Source organism: Antennarius striatus, chromosome 20 (genome assembly GCF_040054535.1).
Source record: "Antennarius striatus isolate MH-2024 chromosome 20, ASM4005453v1, whole genome shotgun sequence".
NCBI classification, from domain to species: Eukaryota; Metazoa; Chordata; class Actinopteri; order Lophiiformes; family Antennariidae; genus Antennarius; species Antennarius striatus.
The window spans coordinates 11,488,487-11,502,367 of NC_090795.1; the positions used below are offsets into that span (position 1 = coordinate 11,488,487).

A 13,881-nucleotide genomic window follows, 5' to 3' on the forward strand; every position below is an offset into this window, starting at 1 on the left:
TTTGAATTAATGTACTGTGCTCTACTCGGCTTTACCGGTCTTATTGTGACGAATTTGATTGACAGAATTTCCAACCAACTAGAGGAACCCATGGGATATAGGAACCGGAAGCTGACGCGATTGTCCAATAAGCATCTGGCAGACGGTAAGGTGACGGGTCTAGAATCATGTGTTGACGAATAGGATTGAGATGTGTACGCCTGCAGTACTCCATGACTCCGCCCCCGGCTTCCATTTCTGAACTGAAGAGATATCGCCGCTCGCGCTCAGACTTCCCTTCCATTTATATCTACTCGGTTAAGTAAATAAACTAGACCTTCTGTCGTGAATTAGGGCGATTTCGTAAAGGTACCGTGTTTTGCGGTAGTCTGGGAATGCTGTTTGAGCACTGTGTAGGATCGTAGCTGCCGTTTTATTTATCCCTTTTAACTTTATTAAGCGGTGTTTCCGCCGTTTTTTTTCTTTCCGCCACCCCGCTCACTCGACCCCCCTGTGTGTGAGTCGGGGCCTACAGCGTTGGTTTGGCCACGAGGCGAGTTGGTTCAGTTCGAACAGGGCGATGGCGGAGTTCGGTAACGGACTGGTGGAAGAATCTCTATTAGATTCAGACCCCGGACATCCCGAGCTGGAAGACCCGGGTGTCGGTGACGAAGAACCGGGGCTAGAGGAAGGAGAGGCCGCAATTGAAGACCCGGTAAGTGAAGGGCATTGTTTCTGCTGCAGGATACAACAAGAATAGTTTGGATGCGCCACGTTATGAAAAAAAAAAATTGAGAAGCGATTATCAAAACGGGCAATCCGCTTTGTGTTTTCCCCGCAAATCACGAATCTCGTGTCGCGTACATTAACTGGGAACGCCAGCTCGATGTTAACCGCCATTGTGGTTCACGCAGTGCAGTCGAATTGGGTGGCAACATGCGTGGTGTCGGCCGCCATCTTGGCGCAAAAGCGACGCTAGCTTCTCTGCACCAGGGAGCAGCTCGGGCACTGGAGGGGGGATCTTTGTCGCAAAAAAATGCGAGACGGAGATGCAGGAGATTGTTACGGGTGAGGGTAGGATAGGCCGCCGCCGTTAGCCGCCACCGTGCGAGTCTTCCCTCTTCAGACGGCGACCCGCTCACGGTAATGTCATTTTTTATCGCTTTTCCCGTCTCATTCATGCTGAGTTCCTGCTACATTTCAAAGCAACATGCAGACGACTGTGTGTGAGGCTAACAGGCCGTCTTTTCGCAAGCACAAGTACTGAGTTCCGTCAACTTGGCTAGAGGACTATCTGTCGTTCATAATATATGATCAAGATGATACGAACTATGTCCAGAAAGCTATTACCGACAACTACTCTTACTCATACTTCCGCTAGCAAGATACGCAATTACACGATTCTTACTGGCTAACAAGCTAGTTGGTTTTTTAAAGCAGAGGGTGGAGATAATCCACTTATTTAGCGAGACATGCAGTTTTCATGGGTCCTGAATCGTGTAACAAGATGCAGATCGGCCTGATTTTCATTGTCTAGTGCTAATTGCACGGAAAGGCGTGTTTCTCTTGACTGGTGTGTCCGGTGTTGGTAGTAAAGGGCAGGGAGAGCACGACATGCAACGCAGAAGCAGGGGATTGCGGTTTTTAAGGGGCTGGGTTTGCATCCTACACCGTTTTACCGGGGGAAGGAAGGAAGGAAGGGAGGGGAGTGAAAAAGATGCCACTGTATATGCGACAAAAATGGGAGTCACAACATGTGTGACGGATGTTATCCTGTTATCCGCGAATAAGGGTTGCTTGGTCAGATCCAGACGTGTGTAGTCATGCAGCAAATTTATGATTGTTGGTTTTTATGTGTCAGATTATCGGGTGCGTAGATTGAATAGAGAGGGCGTGTTGTGTCTGTCATCTCATGTGATGTAACACCTGAATTTCATATGGATTGTCGTTGACAGTGCAACCATTTTTAAACACATCCCTGGATACAAGTCATGTCTACACAGACAGTAACTCGGGATGGAGCTGGGATGACTGTGCTGCAGTGCACCACTGTCAGACAGGAGGGTCTGCTACCACGTGAGGACACTATCTGTCCTCATCCAACTATAAATGTGTAATGAATGAATGAATGGCACAGAATATTATTGATAGTTTTTTATAGAATACGTATATCTCATTCATCGTTTACCGCTTCATCTGACATACTGTATGTGAACAATAAAATTCTCGTCTTCAGGGTGCATGAGCTCGGACTGATGTCGGCCAGAAATTCACACATTCTTTAATTTGTGGCCGATTTTCAACATTTTTAATGAAACATATAAATGTATAATTTTGACTTTGTTTACAGTCCATCAGATACTTAACTTTGAATTTTTAAGTGAAGTTGAAATACAGGTTGACGGTGTGTATATCTCCTTCCACAGTGTCAGCATTGTTATTGCTGCTGTGTTATTTATATAGGGTGTAGTTGTAAGTGGGAATGTAAAAGTAACATTTGGGCAGTTTGTTAATCTTAATATATCATGTCTAGATTTGGTGGTTGGAGTATGAGGGTTTAGGGCACAAATTCATCCACCAAGGTGCATTGAAAGGTGAAATGTCCAGTAGCATCAGGAACATTTAGATTGTATAGTTGGTCAGTGTTTGTTGATGACTGTTGTGCACCTCAGTATGTGTTAAATGATGCAGAAGGAGTTGTCCTTATGATTGACTGACTTTTCAAACGAAATATATCTCTCTATTCCAGGAGCTGGAGGCAATCAAAGCCCGGGTGAGAGAGATGGAGGAAGAGGCAGAGAAGCTGAAGGAGCTGCAGAACGAAGTGGAGAAACAGATGAACCTCAGCCCTCCACCAGGTGTGTTTGTGTGTTCCTGACAAGCAAATGCTGTGTGTTTGCTTTTTTCAGTCCTCATTCATTATCTCTCTTTCTCTCTACTGTAAAATTGCCCATTAAAAGAAGAATGTGATGATACACGTCCCAATTTCGCAGTCTGAATTCTTCAGATTTGGAGGTGTGTCACACCTCATTCAAGAGACAGTTGATTGTCGTTCAGGCCACACATTAGCTCACATGAAAAGAAGTCAGAGTTTCTCTCCAGAGAGGTTCACAGTTGTTCCTTCTTTGGTTGGAATGAAACTAATTGAATGCAAACGACTCACATGACTCATTGGGCAAGTGATTCGCTCACGTCTTTGATGACTCTTGGTGGCCCAGAGTACTGTACCTTTGAATGGGCTGTTGGGGCGTGACCTCAACAACTAATGTTGTGTGAGGGGTCGGCCTTAGGGTATAAATATCTGAACCCCCCACCAGTCATAACTGAAGAGAAGCTTCCTGACGAGAGGTGAAACACAAACATTTTGTAGCATGTACTTGTAAAAACATGTAATGGTTATTTGGTTTTGCTTTAACTTTTTTTCCTCTTTGCAGTTGGCCCTGTCATTATGTCAATTGAAGAAAAGATGGAAGCAGATGGCAGATCAATTTATGTTGGAAATGTAAGTAAATGTTACTTGTTGCAACTTTTTATTTTCCCTTTTATAATTTTCTGCTCTCTTAATGTGTAATCTTTATTGCCCATGTTCAGGTGGACTATGGCGCCACAGCAGAAGAGCTTGAAGCTCATTTTCATGGCTGTGGTTCTGTAAACAGAGTCACCATCCTATGTGATAAATACACAGGGCATCCCAAGGGGTAAAGAATCATTTTAACTTTTTCACCTTAATGAAAGGATCAGCCACTCAAGGGGTGGATATTCTGTTTGTACGGAAATGACTGATTCCATTTTTTCCCCTCATTTTGTAGGTTTGCCTACATTGAATTTGCAGACAAGGAGTCTGTTAGGACAGCCATGGCTTTAGACGAGTCCCTTTTCAGAGGAAGGCAGATAAAAGTAAGAGTCTCACATTTTAATGCTGTTTTTTATGCTTCCTTCATTTTAATACAAAGTGTAAACAAATATCCCTTGCAAGAATGTTTACTGAATTGTCCTGTTAACACTTGCCCCTCAGGTGGGTGCTAAGAGAACAAACAGACCAGGCATTAGCACCACAGACCGCGGCTTCCCACGGGCTCGTTTTCGATCACGGGGAGGAAGCTTCCCGTCACGTACACGCTACTACAGTGGTTACACACCACCGAGAGGCAGAGGACGGGCCTTCAGGTGAGCTTTACCTACACAGCTAATCCCTTACACTGTTGGAGAACGTTGCACTTGCATGTCCTGCATCTCACTCACTGGGTGTCTTTAGTAAGGGGTTGGACAAAGGAGAAATTGTTGAACATTTTGAGGACGGATTAGAATGTTGCTTGTTTTCATCTTGTATAATAGTCACAGTTAACTTACTACCACAGCAGAACAAGGATGCTGGTGTCTCATTGGAACAATCGGTTCATCTTCATTTATCACACTTAATGAAATGTCACAGGGAACAGTGGTGGTGTTTATTTTAGGTTTTTTTCAATTTCATAATAGTTGTTGGTGTAGACTCACTCGTCTGACATGGTAACACGTGAGGGGTGAGTGAAGCTGTTGGACTTCTGTCTAGGGTTTGGAGGCATTGTCACTTTGTTTCTGCTGACTATGAAACTGATGAGGTCACTAACATTCAGTTACTAATGTGAGTCGTTGGGTTTGCATAAAAACTGTTCTCACTTTGAGTCAAGTGAAACTAATAGTGATGCTGACGAGTTACCTGATACCTATTAAGCAAAGGATCCACTTTTGTTTGTTCTCTTGATTCAGCGGCTAAGGTGTGGCCTTATTATTCTCAAACAGTTCCCATCTGTCAGTAGGACTCGAATATGTCTCTTGGATGAAACATCTTCAAGCCCTAGATGGAAGTCCAAATGCTTCTTGTTGAACCTTCAGGGATTCATTATGGTATTGACTTTATCAAGAGTTGGAGGTTTTAATAGACGCCGTTATAGAGACACAGAAGCTAAATACATCATGCAGCAGGTTAGAAATATAATTTGTGAGACTGAGACTCAGTGCAGTCAACATTACATCTGGAGCCAAACGGACTTGGTGCACATCAGTTTGCCCTACCCAGGCTGTTCGTAAACCATAGTTGGATTGCTGCCAGTGAAATCAAAAGTCACAGGTATAGACTGCTGGTTGCGGCACGTATTTTCAATTCTTTGCATAGATGACAATTTGGAACAGGGCTATTTCTTATGGGAGAGTAAAAACCACATTGCCTTACTGAAGGGTTTGGATCGTGTGGTCGTTCAAGTGACCTGCAGCATTGCTTCAGTTCTGATGGTTGTCTTTCATGTTCCATCCATTAATTTGGTTTTGGTCAAGAGCTGTTTCTGGAAATCATGTTTATGCTTGTGGCTTCTTTTTTTTATAGATCTGTTAAACACAAATGTGGTTGTTATAAAGCAATATAAGCAGCCTGGTGTTCATAAGAGTGATAGGCACTGGGATCCCGATGCCCTCTTTAGTGGTACTTTAATGGGCATTACTTCAGAGCTCTGCAGTGGGGTCCTGTGGTTGTCTAGTCTAGTTTCGATTGCAAAGCCTCATGGGGTGTCTAATTGGACTATTTTGGACATGTGTACAGCATCTGAACAAGTGCTGCTATAAATGAGATTATATTTCATAAGCGGCTTAAAGTGTAAGTGAACTACTTGCCTTACTGCCCCTTGATGTAAACTGGTCAGTCCTTGTAGGAAAATCAAGGCTACAAAGAATCTCACTGGGAATGCAGTATCAGCTCCACAGAGCTCTTTGTTCAGCTTTTTGTGTTGGAATCGAAAGGTGTGGTGCCAAACACATCCATCAGCATGCCAAATTCCCCACACATGCACTGAGCTTTGAGACGGAGAGATTCTGATTTGATCATCCGTGCAAAGCATGTGGAAACTTCAGACCTTGACTGTTGCTTATTAATGTTTAACTGAGAACATTTTCCAGAAAAAAAAGATGCTGCAGTGTTGTTTTTTTTTAAAGATTCTTAAAACTGACGTGCAGATGTCTTTATTTCAGTGATTTCATAGTCTACTATGCTCCCCAGGCAAGCCACAATTAATCTTATCTTGTGTGCTTTTCTTGTTTCATTTTTGGCCTTGCATTTGACAAGTATTTCTGGAATGAATTCCATTTTCAGCAAGGATGAAAATGAAAAACAAAGGGTAACATTGCTGCTTATTCTTTTGTGTCTGAGAAAGTGTCTGAAATTCAAGGTCAGAATCTCTCCAGTCACTCTGTGTACTTAACCCAGCCACTCCCCCACATACCAACAAACCAGAACCCTGCTAGTTTACTCATTGGTATTTGGCCTCACTGCAGGACAAGGCACACGAAGACTTTGAGAGATTTTCTAATTTGTAATTAAATCTCTAATCTTAAAACGCAGAGATTAATTCATATTTGATCAACTGAATGATTGAACATCGACCACGCTCTAAGTAAACCTGATTTGAATTTTGACAAAAATGTATTTTTCAAACTTTAAAACGTTTTACATTCATATCAAGATAAAACATTATCTTCACAGCTCAGCAAAACATTTTAAACGGGGAGTAAAAAACTAACATTGTCTCCAGTCAGATTGCATTGGGCAGTTCCAAGGCCGTGGAGGGATTTTGATTTGTTGCCAGTAATGATTTATTTGTAGAAATTGTTGCTGTACCTACTGATAACTGTATGGCATATCTTCCCACTGTTAACAGTATTGGTTTAAAAAGTAAATTGTGCCCCACAATGAGCCCTTCATCGTGTAGTGACTTCTCAGAGGGCAGTACAGTCGTTTTCATGAAGAGGCTCAGATCTGAACCTCATATGTTTCCACTGGTGCCTTGTCTTGTTGTGTGGACACATTCACCATAAGGAAAACAGTGATCAAAATCTTTGCATTCAGCCGTTGTGTGCTCAGGAAGATGTCACAGGGCCTGTTAATGGTTCAACTGCAGTGTTGATGACCTTTTGTTTATATGGCGTTAAGATTTAACAAACCCACACCATGCAAGTGCAATTGTTTGTTTTTCAAATACTGGTTTTTGTTTCACACCTCCAATCCTTCCACCCTCGCTAAAAACCATGGAAAGAAGATCAGTCATGTTTACATGCACTTCAAAAATTGGCTCATGGTGTTGGAACATTTTCTCCGCTGAATTGGCTCCATTACTCTTGACGTCTTAAAAGGTTGGAATGGTGAAAAGCAAAGATTTTAAGGTGAGCCAGAAGACATACATATTTAACATGCATAATCTGGTGTGTGTGTGTTCTTGCACGTGCAGGAACGCACACATCCACCCCAACTCAGACTCGTCTTTACAGTGTTCACTCCCAGAAACGAGGGTTCATTACTGCAGCCTGACCTCAGCATCTAGCCTAGCAACCACTGGCATCAGCCCCAGTGTGAGCTTTTGGTGTTTTGTTGCCACCAAGTAAAGTGTATGTGTGATTCAAGTGAAAGGATTGCTGCGTGGCTGCTGTGTATGTGTCCAGCTGTGTTTTTCAGTGTTTGATAATTACGGAGTGGGGAGTCCCCAAATCGTTGTGTGTGTGTGTGTGTGTGTGTGTGTGTGTGTGTGTGTGTGTGTATATATATATATATAAGTGTGTGCACCGTGTCTTGCTGGGGGTACATGTGTGGTGCTGTTTGTGCTCCAGGTCTTTCCCCACAGTGACCCCAGAGGCGACTCTCTCACAGAGAGAGACAGAGAGAGAGAAAGAGGGCGAGAGAGTGCCTTTGCTTTCCCCTCACACTCACACACTAATCACCATTCTCCTATTGGAGATTACAACTTTTTTTGTTGTTGACAAAGCTGCGTTCAGCGCCAGTCTTCCAGATTTGTTTTCACACAAACACTTTGTAAGAACAAAGGCACAATACCGTTAAGATGGTATGTCTTACATGAATTGTGAGCACTGTCTAAACATTGTCATTCGTTTTACTTATAAATATATTATTTACCTTCAGTCTACTTCTGGGACTCAAATCTCAGCAGATCTTTTTCTGTGCCCACATTCACACGTATCCATTCTACTATTATCACACCAGGAAATTGGTGTCCGTCTTCTTAAGCCAACCAGAAAAAAACTCACCCTCTTTTTCTCTCTCTTTTCCAGGGGCCGAGGGCGAGCAACATCTTGGTATTCCCCTTACTAAACACCCCCTCCCTCCCCAACACTCCCTTACTATCAACCTTCTCCCCCTCTTTGTTCCCATTTTTAAAAAAAAAAAAAAAGCACAGTGAAAAAAAAAGGTCCCCATCCCCAACAATAAAAGAAGAAATCCCAGAAGAGAAAAAAAAAGACAAAAAAGGAAAAAAAAACAAAAAAAACTTCTCCTGGACAGAGACTGACTGGCCGCAGTGTGCGATTGTGTGTGAGCGTGCTTGTGCGGAGGTTGATGCAGTCGCCCCTGGTAAGGTATACGCTGGCCTTTTGGGGGAAAATATGGTGGCAGATTTCTTTTGTTTCATTTTTTTTTTGAGGGGGCCAGGGGGGGAGGGGGCAGAGAGAAGATGATGGTATCTCAGGCTGCAGATGTGTCTCCTTTGGTCTGGCTGTGATCTCCTGCTTTCACACCATCACCAACACAGCCCAACCCACTCACCCTCCACCATCACCAAACCAAGAAAAAAAAAAAAAAAAAACCTGGGGGAGGCAACAAGACCAGATACTGTATATATATTTTTTAATGTTCCATACATTTGTGAAGCTGACACTAGCGACAGTCTCTGTTGTTTCAAGTTTGTGGTTTTGGAGTTTATCGTTACTTCCCCAACTCCCCTCGACCCCCATTGTGTCGCCCATCCTCTGCCCCCCTCACCCTACCCTTCCCTGCATTTTATAACTCGTGCTTTTTCTCCCTCCTCTTCCTCGTCCTCTTCCTCCCATCCCACCATTGATTGTGTATTATGTCTGTCTACTGTTGCTGTGGGCAGTGACGGACCTTCAGTGTTTTCGGGATGTTGTACATAATTTTTTTTTAACCGTCTTGTGGGCGGAGTCCTCGCCTCCCTGCCACCCCACATGGCTCGTCCATACCTTTCACCAACTCAGGCATGGTCAAAGCTCCTTTTATTCTTTTGACAGACATCAATGTTTTTATTTTGTGCAACCCCCCCCCCTGCATTCCCCCCTCCTCCCTTCTTCCCCTCTCCCCCACCCCTTCTGTGTTCCTTGTCTCCCCCCCTCCTCTCTCCCCCTCCTCTCTCTGTATATTAGACCACTTCTTGTCGTTTCAGGTTTCAGGACCAGTGGAGGCTGACGACCCCTCCCCAGGTGGCGCCGGCCCCCCCCACTGTCTCTGCAGGGTCTCTCTCTCTCTCTGCTCCCACTATGCACACTCACCCCATCCTGTCCGTGTGGGGGGGTGGTGGAGGGGGGCAGGGTGACCACAGGCCCACAGCAGGGGGCATTTACTACAACAGCAAACGCTGATAACATTTTTAGTCCCTCTCACACTTCGACTCACTCAAACACACATAACACCTGTTCAACATGCACCACAGCACACGGCAGTACAGGCAGCCAGCAACAGGCGGCCAATCCAACACATGATTTCTATCCAGAGAGCTGAAGCCAACATAGCTGAGTGGCAGGAAGGAAAGTCTGGGTGAGCGTGAGAGACAGGACCAGAGAGGAGGGTGTTTTTTTTGGGGGTGGACAGTGCAGACCACAAGACGCCCTCTTTTTCTGACTACATGCAGTGCAGTCACGGCTCGTCTGATAAAAGGCCGACGAGCTCAAAGATTACAATTATTTAATAAATGGAGTGGGGGTGGAGGTGTTATTTTAGGTCGAGGGGGGGGGGGAGTTGGGCTGGGGTTTGTGTTGCCTTTTTTCGTTTGGAAAGAGGGAATGGGTTTGAACAAAATGTTTTGCTTTTTTATTTTCATTTTTAACCCATGACTGTAATTAGAAAAAAAAATAAAGACATTGTGTAAAAATGAAAGTGCGTCTGTGGATTCATTGACAGAATCTGTGCTGATGTCGTTGATGATGTGTTGGTTTCACTTTTTAAATCACTATCAGGTGATTAAAGATTCTCGTCACTAAGAACGGTACAGTCATGATGTTATTGGTCTAGGGTGCAGAAAAAGCGTTAGAGCACTTAGTCACAAAAAAAATGAAATCAGATCAACCATGTCAAAACTTTTGAAGTTTTTGAATAAATCTGTAACCAATAAGGCCACTGGCTCGGCTTTTCCAAGGAAGGCGCTGAAACCCATACGGCCAAATAAAATTCGGCCTTTGATTTTATTTCTTCCTAGTGTGGAGTGACTCTTCTGTGAGCGAGGGCTGTAGGAATGCATGAACTAATGACAACTGCTTTAACATTTGCATCATACTGTAACCAAGAAACACATGTAATAAAAGGTTTGTGTTCAGCTGGCTGCTGTGCTTTGTGCACCGGGTTGTGATTAGGCCTTACATTGGCTGCTGGCTGGGAGTCATGGTTTCAAACTGAACCGGCTTTCTTTGCACATCTGCCAGGAGTTATGAAATGACTGCATAAAAATGTGCCCGACATTATCAAAGCTGTAGGTACGAGGAAATTATCCTGAAACCTATTGTAGATTGTTTTGATGGTGTCACTTTTCTAAAGATGCAGAGCTTACAAATTTAAGCAACAGATTATAAATGAGTCATACAGCATGTAGAGATGATGAAGAATTTATTAGCCAAGGACAATTTACAAATCACACTAAAGTATAAAAGTCCTCATGTCGTCATTGGGCCTCCCTGCTTCAGGGAATGTCAGATTTTCATCTGTGTTTCTTAAAAGCTGCAAAAGAGGACATCAAAGAGTTAACACAAGAACTGTCAACACTTTAAAACAGGAAAACCAAACCAAACCACTGCACATTTAGTTTGCTGTAAAAGACACAGCAGAAGCTGGAGCTTCATCTGTTCAGTTTGATTGTTCTCACCTTTTCTTTTGGTTTTCTTCTTCATGAGTTTTTTCTTCTTCTTGGGTCGAGGGTTATCACCATCCTTCACCAACAAACAAAGTGTTAGCAACGTTGGCAAAATTAAGAGCATCTCAATAAAAACAGACCACAATAGTCCCATTCATAGAGGATGGAGATAGGCCTATTAGTAACATCCTTCTGTGACTCGTGTTCTTTCCAAAATCTAAACATAGCTCCTGGATTTTCCAAGTCCTCAGATACTTCTAGCTGCATCAGATAAAAAACAGGCAGGCAGAGGAAGAGACAACATGAGGCTGGCCAGTCATTACTCGTATGTATGAATGAATTTTGACCAGGCAGATTATTATGTAAAACAGGAAACAGTTCACAGAGTGATGGCATGCCAAGCCTGTGGAGGCACAGAGAGAACTGCTGCCAACAGCTCTGCCAACTCAGCACCAGGCAAATGATGAACGTATAAACAGAGACGCACGACTTCAACAACAGTAGTCTTAGGAAGACGGAAACTCATGCTGCTCAATAGCAACTACAGTCTGTCCTTTCGTGTTCATCCCAGACTCATGTCAAGCAGAAGTCCACTGCTTGATAAAAGCCTCAGATTTCAGTCAGTATCTCCATTTATTTGCATCAAATACTTTGATTTAACAAAGTTAACTCAAACCTGTCTAGTGAGTAAAAGTAATTCCTTCCTGAGGGGTCATACTCTCACTACAAACGTACCTGCCCACCCTCACCGCCTGTCAGTGCTGTGATGTCGCTGAAGTGTGTGATGCCGCTCAGCTGGCTGGACATGGACATCATGCCTCTCTTCTTGTTCTTCTGCTGTTTTGGCACATTGAGACGCACCATCATCGACTCCTCGTAGTTTTTCCTGCGCAGACAGATGGTAAACTTAAACTATATACATTCAGAAGCATTTACCTGCTCAAAGAAAGCAAACATGTAAACACCTGTGCAGCTGATCTCGGCTCTCTCGCTCGCTCTGGAAGTCTCGTCTGTCCTTGATCTCCTCTGGAGCGTCGCTGTACTGCTGTCTCAGCTCCTGGATCACTGAACTCCTGAGTGCAGCTCGCCGCTGGCGCTCTGCCTGGGCCTTCTTTTTGTCTGCTTCTGTCATGTCACCATCTGGAAGAAATGGGTGGAGATGAAATTTTGTTTTATGCACACAAAGAAGAGAGGAAAAACAATTGGCTTGACAGAAATACTAAATAGGGTAAAGACAATTTACCCTATTTAGCTTAAGGATTAGAGACTCTTCAAAAGAGTAAAGCATAAGCTGTTAAAAAAGGAGAAAGGACATCACCATAATGCACAGCTGCAATCCTTGGCGGTACATATTTCCTGCCACTAGGGTGGGCTGCTTTCTTTTGAGCATTGTTCTCAGTTTCCTCTTCAGACTCCTCAGATTCACTCAACTGTTGACAAATTCAAGTCAGACAGTTAAAACACTTTAACACATTTTTTGATCAATAAAATCAAACATTGACTAACTGAATAAATGTTTGGTAGGAATCATATTCAAGAAAAAACACATTAAAGCAACCCGTTTTTGTTAATAACTACAATAATTAACTCTTACTTTGCTGATGAGATTCTCAGGATTAGGGCGCAACTGCAGCGGATCATTCTCAGCTGATATTAACAAAAACAAAACACATTGTGCATTGATGAAAATGGGAGGTTGAAACCTTGTAGCTCCCCAAATTTTATATTTATCCTGCAGCCCCCTTATTATCCATTTGAAACAATGTTTAAAAATGAGTTCTCTGCAGGCATATTTGTCAGAACCAACACAAAAGTTTTCTTACCTAAACTTCCAGTGATGGCTGTACGCAATAGTTTATCTATCTGGTACTTGAGTTTGTGGTCTAGAGGTCGCATCTTCTCCAGGACCTTAAAAACAGCATGGTGAAGCCCTGAAGGTGGATGTTCAACTAGATGGATAAGACAAAGCTGTTTAAGCAGTCAACTCACCGTCCTGATTGTAATCACTCTGTTCAAGGCTTCACTCTCTTTTATTTTGCCTCCCTCTGTTTTGATGCTGATCAGGTGAGTGAGGTCTTGAAGGTAGAAGAGGAGCAAATGGTACCGAAGGTCCAAGAAAGACAAACCCTGTAGGGAGATACAATGAACCCACTGTACTGCAACCGTGTGCAACAAAGCATCCTGATACTTTGTGTAACATGTTAACAGCAAGTGTTGAATAAGAATCAAATCAACTTGATAACCAAGTATTCATTTAAAATATTTACACAAAGGAGTTCTTGGTAAGTTAAATAATGAGTTCAGTTTGTACCTGAAACAAAACCAGGACCTGCATAACATTTTTAGTGTTAACTCAGCCTTGCTTACAGGATCTTTACATCTGATCAGGAATCTGCTCACCTTTGACGTCTGAAATGCTCCATCTTTGACCTGAGCGAGCAGCTCACGGACATGACTCGTCACTGAAGCCACCTAAACAAAGAACGATTTAAGGACATTAGTTAAAAGAATACTTTTTTTTTAATGTCAGGTCTCTAAAATGTAAAGTTTGTATAAACTGAAGAGGATTCACTGTTCCTACCTGTTCCGTGAGAGTTTTCAGCAGCTGTACAGCGTTGGGCAAATCACTTTCAACTAAATCCTGTCCAGAAAGCAAAATGACAGGTCTTACAGCGTCATAAAAAGCTGATAACATTATTAATCCTCAGAATAATGCTGGTAACTTTGTGAATGTGAAAAAATTCTTGACGGTGGCTAATGGCTAACTGGTCAGTTTACGTAACAGAAACATATTAGCACTGACTTTTATCAAGCTAACATGTCAAACAACACTAGATTCAAGCGTTATACAAGTCTACAACGTTAACACACAGAGGAAGAGTATAAGGTTATTGTTTTAGTAACAACCAGCTAGCATCTTCACTCACGTTGTCGATAGGAGCCGCCATTTTGTTTTCAGCGTAAACTACGGAAGCCGCAGAAAGACAAAAGACTTCCGTTTGTTGATTCACTG

At 43.0% G+C, this 13,881-nt stretch overlaps 2 protein-coding genes across 5 annotated transcripts; one reads left to right on the top strand and one right to left on the bottom strand.

Annotated features, from left to right (window-relative positions):
• Positions 1-215: 215 nt before the first annotated feature.
• pabpn1 (poly(A) binding protein, nuclear 1) lies at positions 216-9,756 on the top strand. 4 transcript variants are annotated; one of them, XM_068343964.1, is made up of 7 exons: positions 216-694; positions 2,729-2,837; positions 3,414-3,481; positions 3,571-3,677; positions 3,789-3,876; positions 3,995-4,146; positions 9,172-9,357. In XM_068343964.1, exons 1-7 carry the CDS (start codon positions 560-562, stop codon positions 9,212-9,214), a joined length of 702 nt encoding a protein of 233 aa, XP_068200065.1. In that variant the 5' UTR covers positions 216-559; the 3' UTR covers positions 9,215-9,357. The 4 variants fall into 4 exon arrangements, with proteins under 4 accessions (XP_068200065.1, XP_068200067.1, XP_068200064.1 ...); XM_068343966.1 differs by having other exon boundaries at positions 8,068-9,317; XM_068343963.1 differs by having other exon boundaries at positions 217-694; positions 9,192-9,756.
• An 851-nt stretch (positions 9,757-10,607) lies between these two features.
• Positions 10,608-13,856, bottom strand: ngdn (neuroguidin, EIF4E binding protein). Its single transcript, XM_068343583.1, has 11 exons — positions 13,796-13,856; positions 13,450-13,509; positions 13,269-13,340; positions 12,858-12,995; positions 12,692-12,776; positions 12,463-12,515; positions 12,187-12,298; positions 11,834-12,008; positions 11,604-11,754; positions 10,881-10,944; positions 10,608-10,735 (listed from the first exon to the last, which is right to left on the bottom strand). The coding sequence occupies exons 1-11, from the start codon at positions 13,814-13,816 to the stop codon at positions 10,716-10,718; spliced, it is 951 nt and encodes a 316-aa protein (XP_068199684.1). The 5' UTR covers positions 13,817-13,856; the 3' UTR covers positions 10,608-10,715.
• Positions 13,857-13,881: the final 25 nt, after the last annotated feature.

Coding starts and splice junctions, on each gene's coding strand:
- pabpn1 (XM_068343963.1), top strand. CDS start 560: ATGGCGGAGTTCGGTAACGGACTGGTGGAAGAATCTCTATTAGATTCA. Junction 695..2,728: donor AGGCCGCAATTGAAGACCCG/GTAAGTGAAGGG, acceptor TCTCTATTCCAG/GAGCTGGAGGCAATCAAAGC. Junction 3,482..3,570: donor GATCAATTTATGTTGGAAAT/GTAAGTAAATGT, acceptor GCCCATGTTCAG/GTGGACTATGGCGCCACAGC.
- ngdn (XM_068343583.1), bottom strand. CDS start 13,816: ATGGCGGCTCCTATCGACAAC. Junction 12,777..12,857: donor GAGTGATTACAATCAGGACG/GTGAGTTGACTG, acceptor GCTGTTTTTAAG/GTCCTGGAGAAGATGCGACC. Junction 10,736..10,880: donor GAAGAAAACCAAAAGAAAAG/GTGAGAACAATC, acceptor CCTCTTTTGCAG/CTTTTAAGAAACACAGATGA.